The sequence below is a fragment of the Penaeus chinensis genome, chromosome 26 (assembly GCF_019202785.1).
Source record: "Penaeus chinensis breed Huanghai No. 1 chromosome 26, ASM1920278v2, whole genome shotgun sequence".
NCBI lineage: Eukaryota > Metazoa > Arthropoda > Malacostraca > Decapoda > Penaeidae > Penaeus > Penaeus chinensis.
Genome location: NC_061844.1, coordinates 17,981,834 through 17,989,333, shown reverse-complemented (window position 1 = coordinate 17,989,333; position 7,500 = coordinate 17,981,834). Strand labels below are relative to the sequence as shown.

At 44.3% G+C, this 7,500-nt stretch overlaps 1 protein-coding gene across 1 annotated transcript in view; it reads left to right on the top strand.

Annotated features, from left to right (window-relative positions):
• Positions 1-7,500, top strand: part of LOC125039040 (gamma-aminobutyric acid receptor subunit beta-like) — a 105,213-nt gene that overhangs the window by 220 nt on the left and 97,493 nt on the right. Inside the window, exon 2 of the mRNA XM_047632760.1 lies at positions 1,630-1,718. Within this exon, the coding sequence (XP_047488716.1) occupies positions 1,630-1,718 (89 nt within the window). The remainder of the gene's footprint in view (positions 1-1,629; positions 1,719-7,500) is intronic.

The following is a 7,500-nucleotide window of genomic DNA, read 5'->3' as shown; positions in this document are numbered from 1 at the left end:
GAAGCGAGAGAGAGAGAGAGAGAGAGAGAGAGAGAGAGAGAGAGAGAGAGAGAGAGAGAGAGAGAGAGAGAGAGAGAGAGAGAGAGAGAAAGCGAGAGAGAGAGAGAGAGAGAGAGAGAGAGAGAGAGAGAGAGAGAAAGCGAGAGAGAGAGAGAGAGAGAGAGAGAGAGAGAGAGAGAGAGAGATAAAGAGAGAGCGAGAGAGAGAAAGCGAGAGACAGAGAGTGTGAGAAAACGAGAGAGAGAGAGAGAGAGAGAGAGAGAGAGAGAGAGAGAAAGGAAGAGAGAGAGAGAGAGAGAGAGAGAGAGAGAGAGAGAGAGAGAGAGAGAGAAAGGAAGAGAGAGAGATAGAGTGAGAAAGCGAAAGAGAGGGAGAGAGAGAGAGAGATAAAGGAAGAAAGGAAGAGAGAGAGAGAAAGAGAGATGGAGAGAGAGAGAGAGGTCCGTATGTCCAGCGAGAGGGAGAGGCTTTAGGTGCGAGATCCGTCCTCGTGAGCGTGAACGAGCGCGCACTCTCTAATGGTTCCTAACAATGTGAAATATTTTTGGTCATTCTTTGAAGCTTAGAATATTTTTCTTTTCTTTATCCTCGTTCTCTTTTGTCCCTAGTGTTGGTATTAATGTCAGTAGGTCCGCTTTTAAGGGGCGAGATCTTTCTCTTTAAGCTTTTATTTTTTCTTTCTCTCATTTTGTATCTCTCTCTCTCTCTCTCTCTCTCTCTCTCTCTCTCTCTCTCTCTATCTATCTATCTATCTATCTATCTATCTATCTATCTATCTATCTCTCTATCTATCTATCTATCTATCTATCTATCTTTCTATCTAGCACTTTATCTCTCTTTCTCTCTCTCTCTCTCTCTCTCTCTCTCTCTCTCTCTCTCTCTCTCTCTCTCTCTCTCTCTCTCTCTCTCTCTCTCTCTCTCTGTGTCTCTGTCTCTCTCTGTCTCTTTCTCTTTCTCTCTCTCCCTCCTTCCCTCCCTCCTTTTTTCACTCCCTCTCTCTCTCTTCCGTATTCTGTACATCTAACCTTAAAATTCACCCCATTCAAATTATCAATTATTCATTTAGCTGAATTTTCTTGGGATTTTGACCTTCTCTGAAATACATCGAGAAACTGTTAATTTTTTGTGATTTTTAACCTTATTACTATTGTATTTTCATCCCGTGGTTTCAGGAACTCGATTTAGTTATCATTTTTGTGTGGTTATTTTATATATTTGTAGTGGATATTCTTTTTCAGTCATTCTTTTAATTCTTGTTTTTTTGTATATTTTCTTATCTATTCATTCATCTACCTATGCTGTCTTCTTTATCTTCCTGAGCCTTAACACGCGAAAATATTTCCGATTTTCGATTATTCATCTTTTTTTTTTTTTTTTTTTTTTTTTTTTGGTCAGCCATGTTTATAACCACGTGGAATGGCAACACAGGCTAATCAGTATCAATTATCAACATTATACATTAATTTCCTTATTTCTTCGTCCTTTTTGTCAGCGGCGCTCTTGCCTTGGTGCCCTTCCTGACGTCACCTTTGGTCCAGTTCGAGCACCCGAACACTCGATCTATGGCCTGCGAGACAAACACGGACCCATTTAACCACATCGACGGCCTTTCTGATTCGTTCTCATTAGGTTTCTGTGGGAGGAGGCTCAGTGGGATAAGGTGCACGAGTACTTGATCCTTGTGTCTGGGAGTTCGAGCTGTTTCGAGGACGCGGGAAGTTAGGACTCCAGCTGTTCCTAGTACTTAGGGGAAGGGGGCGGCTTGTAGGATCTGTAGGTCAAGGCTGCGGCGCGGCGCTCGACGTCCGCCGGCCTTTTTGTTATTATTATTATTATTATTATTGTTGTTCTCATCATCATCATTATTATCATCATCATCATCAGTAACATCATCATCATTAACATCAATATTATCATCATCGCTGTCATTGTTATTTTTTGTTATTATTATTATTATTATTATTATTATTATATTAGTTTATTCCTTTATTTACTACCCTAGCTAACCGCACAGGTGTAGGCAAGCTTTGATACATTTAGTGTAGGCTCATAACTTAACAATATGAAATAACAATATAATTTTAGGATTTAACTAGATTGCATCTTCTGACAGATCAGTAGAGAGAGAGAAAAAAGAAAATTATAAACTTGATCTACCATCCAGGCAAGGTAATTGAGTTAGTGAAATGTGGCGGAAATTCCCATAGACTTCGTGATTCAATTTGATTACGTCGTCACAGCTGGAGTACTAATAAAAATCCCAGTTTAATTAATTGGTATTTGCATTTTATGAGTAAACTTTACCCAGTATCGCTTTGAATATGCTGAAAATAAGTTAAGCCGAATAACTTTTTTTTAAGAAAATATAATAATGAAAAAAAAAACGGAAATTATCAATAACCTGATTCCTCTCCCTTTCTCTACCCTTCTCCCCCCCACCCTTTATCCCCATATCCCAGACCCCCCCCCCCCCACCTGCCAGAAGACAATATTTGTCTCCCTCCCTCCCCCCACCCCCCCTTCCTTCTGGTTCCTTGGCCGCTGGCTCACGCTAGATATTTTTTCATCTTCTTCTTCTTCCCTTTCTACCCCCCCCCCTCCCACCCCCGCTCCTTTTATGTCCTTTGGCTCCTGGTTCCATTATTTCGCTCTTCCATTTTCTTTCATATTTTTTTCTCATTTCCTTTTCCACTCTTTTCACTTCTGATCTTTTCTTCTTATTCTTATTTTACTTCTAACGTATTCTTCCTTCTGCCGTTCCTCTTTCCCTTTCGTTCCATCTCACTTCCTGTATTTATCTCGCTTTCTCTTATTAACCCTTTGTTCCCTCCTTTCTCCACCTTCTCTATTCTCCGCTTTCTATATTTCCTCATCATCCTCTTCCTCATCTTATCCTCGCCCCCCCTCTTTCTTCCCCCCGTTCTCCTCCTCCTCTTCTCCTTTTTTTACTTTCTATTTCTTCATCATCATCCTCATCCTCACTCCCATCTTTCTTCCTCCCGTTCTCCTCCTCCTCCTCTTTCTTTCCCTTCCCATATCTTCATCCTCCTCTTCCTCATCCTCATCTTCACCCCCCTCTTTCTTGCCTCCCGTTCTCCTCCTCCTCCTCCTCCTCCTCCTCTTCCTCCTCTGTCTTTACCTTCCTGTTTCTTCATCCTCCTATTTCTCTTTCTTCTCCCACCACACAAAGCCACTGTTTGCTTTCCCTCTGGCTTCTTGTTTCACATTAAACCCTTCTTCCTTTCTTCTTTTCATAAGCCTCTCCACCCTCCCCCTCCTCCCTCCTTCTTCTGTCTTCTCGTCTCCCTCCTCCTTTCTCCTTTCCTTCCTCCTCTATCCTCCCCTTCTCCCTCCTCCCTCCTCTCTCCTATCTCCCCCTCCCCCTCTTCCCTCCTCCTCCTGTCTTCTCGTCTCCCTCCTCCTTACTCCTTTCCTTCCTCCTCTATCCTCCCCTTCTCCCTCCTCCCTCCTCTCTCCTATCTCCCCCTCCCCCTCTTCCCTCCTTCTTCTGTCTTCTCGCCTTCCTCCTCCTCCCTCCTTTCCTCCTTCCTCCCTCCTCTCTCTTCCCCCTCTCCCTCCCCCTCTTCCTCCCCCTCTATCCCCCTCCTCCTCCCTTCTCCTCCGTCTTTCTCTCCTCCTTTCCCCTCCTCCCCATCACACGAACCCAGCCAGACTTTGTTCTCCTGGATTGGCTTGCTTCTTTATATATATATATATATATATATATATATATATATATATATATATATATATATATATATATTTTTTATTCTGTACCTTCCTCTCTCTTCCCCCCTCCCTATCCGTTTCTTTCTCTTCTTTTCTCCTCCTATCCCTTTCTCCTCTTTTCTCCTCCTCTTCCTCACCCCTCTCTCCTACTCCTTCCCTTTCTCTTCCTTCTCTCCTTTTCCTATACTCCTCCTCTCCTTTCTCCTCCTCTTCCTCTTTCTACTCCTCCTCCCCGTTTCCCTTTCTCCTAACCCCCTTTCTCCTCTTCCTCCTCCCTCCTTATACCCCCTCTTCCTCCTTTCTCCAAACCCCTTTTCTCCTCCTCCTCTTCCTCCTTTCTCCTCTCCTCCTTTCTCCCTCTCCTTCTATTTTCTCCTTTTCCTCCTCCTTCTTCTCATTCTCCTCCTCCTCTCCCCTTTCCCCTCCTACCCCCCTTTCCCCTTCTTTTCTCTCCCCTCCTCCCCTCTCCCCCTTCCCCCCTCTCCCCCTTCCCCTCTCCTCCCCCATTTCTCTCTCTCCCTCCTCCCCTTCTTTTCTCTACCCCTCCCCCCTTTATCTCGCCCTCCTCCCCTTCTTTTCTCTCCCCTCCTTCCCCTCTCCCCCTTCCCCCCTCCTCCCTCTCTCTCTCCCTCCTCCCCTCTCCCCCTTCCCCCCTCCTCCTCTCTCTCCCCCTCCCCCCTCCCTCTCTCTCTCCCTCCTCCCCCTCTCTCTCCCCTTCTTCCCCTTCTTTTCTCTCCCCCTCCTCAACCTCTTTTCTCTCCCCCCTCCCCCCTTTCTCTACGCCTCCTCCCCTCTCCCCTCTCCCCCTTCTCCCCTCTCCCCCTTCCCCCCTCTCCCCCTTCCCCCCCCCCTCCTCCCCTTCTTTTCCCTCCCCTCCTCCCCTCTCCCCCCGCACAAAGCCACTATTTGCTTCCCCTCTGGCTCTTTGACTGCAACTGAAAAAAAAGCGAGTCTGCACACAATCACGGCGCAGGGGGTAAACATCATCCCAGGAGCGACGTCGGGCACGGACCTCCTCTACGGAATCTGGTTATGTGGGAGAGGGAAGGGGGGACTTCTCTGTTTTGAGGGATTTTTTTTTTTTTTTTTTGGTTTGTTTTTTGTGATTGTTTGATTGTTTGTTTTGTTTGTTTTCATTGTTTCTCATAGTCTAATGAATATTTATTTTCTCTTCGTTTTTTGTTTCTCTTTTGTTTGTTTCTTTTTGTTTTGTTTTATTGTGGGGGTGGGGGTGATTTTTGTGTGAGAGAGAGACAGATATAGATATTTTTCTCTATAATTATCAATGAATATCAATAACGGGTAATTCGTACTATCAACTAATTCAAAAATAAAAAGGAAATCATTCTAAAAATAGCAACAAAGACATCCATCATCTTAACTCTTGACAAACTCAAAAAGAAAAAGAAAAAAGGAAAAAAATCCATTATTTTAAGAGAACGGTCGGAAGAACATAGACGGCGATAGGCCTACTGGAGAGGAGAGAGAGCAGGCCTACTCAGAATTTTCGAAGAAAAAAAACTTTTAGCATCTTTTTATTGTTTATTTTCATTTTTTCTTTACGTATTTTGTCGATGTTTACTCTTTCGTTATTATTATTGTCTATATTTTAATTCTTATTATTATTCGCTTTATTGAATTGCCGTCTTTGTTAATTTTCTTTGTTTTCTTTTGTGATTTTCTTTGTTATCTCTACTTGTATTTCATCTGTTATTGTTTTTTTTCCATTATCATCATCTTTATTATGGTTTCTCTTCATCCTTGATTTTTTCCTGTTTTTCACTTCCCTTTTCTTCTTTTTTCTTCTGTGTTTGTCATTACTCTGGTTTTTTGTTTATTATTGTTGTTTTTTGCTTTGTTCTTCGCTCTCCCTCTTTCGCTTTCAGGTAGATAGACATATAGATAGATAGATAGATAAGTGGACAGACGGGTAGATGGGTACATAAACAAACAGCAGACAGATAAATGGAGAGATAGATAGATAAATAGATAGATAGATAGAAATATAACCAGAAAGATAGATAGATAGACGGACAGACAGACAGACAAGAAGGTAAATCGATAGCTTGATAGATAGCTAAATAGACAGATAGATAGACAGCTAGATCTTTCAAATCCCCCCCCCCCCCAGCATCTTATCTTACGGGACTGTCTGAGCCGACCCTTAGACGGGGGGGGGGGGGGGGTATGGGGAGAGAGAATGCAAGGAGGGAGGGTATTTAGCTGGGGGGGGAGGGGGAGGGAGGATTAAAACCGGTAGGGAAATGGAGGAAGGGATAGAGAAAGGAGGGAAATGGAGAGGGAGGGAGGGAGAGAGGCATGAGGGGAAGGGAAGATGAAAGAGAGAGGGAGAGAGGGAAGCGTGGGGAGGAGGGAGGAGAGGGGGAAGGGGAAGGGGAGAGGAAGGGGTAGACTGTTCGTGGGGAGGAGGAGGAGGGGAAGGCCGTTCTAGGGGGGGGTGGAGGGGGTGTAACCGGCTATATAAGGGCATCGCGTTATTGATTGAAGCCAAAATAGGTCCTCAGAGCAGCCGAGCAAGGTGGTTCCTTGTGTGTGTTGGTTTGTGCTGTTGTTTCGCTTTGGGAGACGGGTAGGGGGAGGGGGAGGGGAAGGGGGAGGGGAGAGGGGAAAGGGAAGGGGGGGAAGGGAGATGGAAAGGAGAAAGAACAGGGGAAGGGGTAGGGGGAGGGGAGGGGAGAGGGGGAAAGGAAAGGGGAGGGGAGGGGAGAGGGGGAAGGGAAGGGGGAGAAGAAGGGAGATGGGAAGGAGAAGGAAGAGAGGAAAGGGAAGGGGGAGGGAAGGGGAAAGGGGAAAGGGAAGGGGAGAAGAAGGGAGATGGGGAGGAGAAAGAAGAGGGGAAAAGGGAAGGGGGATGAAGAGATGGGAAGCGAGAGGGATGAGAAGATGAGAAGGAAGAGATGGGAAAGGAGAGGGGAAAGGGAAGGGGGAGGGGAGGAGAGATAGTAAAAGGAGGGGTTAAGGAGAAATAAGAAGGGGGAGGAGTGAAAGGGAGAGGGAAGGGGGGAAGGGGGGGTTAGGCCATCGTTCGCTGATTTTCATTTAATTGTGTTTTTTATTCGTTATCATTATCGCTGTTATCTATTTTTTTTACTATTATTATTATTGTTGTTGCTGCTGTTCAGAATTTATTATTGTTATTATTCTATTATTGATATTATTATTATCATCATTTTTATTCTTGCAGTTGTTGATATTTTATAATCATTCCTATTATTACCTCTAAAAACACTAATGATACCATTCTCACATTATATCCAACCAATTTGCATATCTCCATTATTAATATCATTCCTTGCCATCTTTAACGTTACTGTTTCTATCCCAATTATGAAAAAATGAAGATTATAACAGACCCTGTCAACATAGAAATTACTAATTATTAACTTGAAAGAAAAAGTATTCTCTTTATATGAATGTGTTTTATAATCATAATAATTGTATCATTATCTTGAGGAGAGAATGAGAGAGAGAGAGAGAGAGAGAGAGAGAGAGAGAGAGAGAGAGAGAGAGAGAGAGAGAGAGAGAGAGAGAGAAGGGAGAAAGTACAGGGAGAGAGAGAGAGAAGGGAGAGAGGGAGAGGGAGAGAGAAGGGAGAGAGAGAGAGAAGGGAGAGAGAGAGAGAGAGAGAGAGAGAGAGAGAGAGAGAGAGAGAGAGAGAGAGGGGGGGGGAGAAGGGAGAGGGAGAGAGAGAGAGAGAGAGAGAGAGAGAGAGAGAGAGAGAGAGAGAGAGAGAGAGAGAGAGAGAGAGAG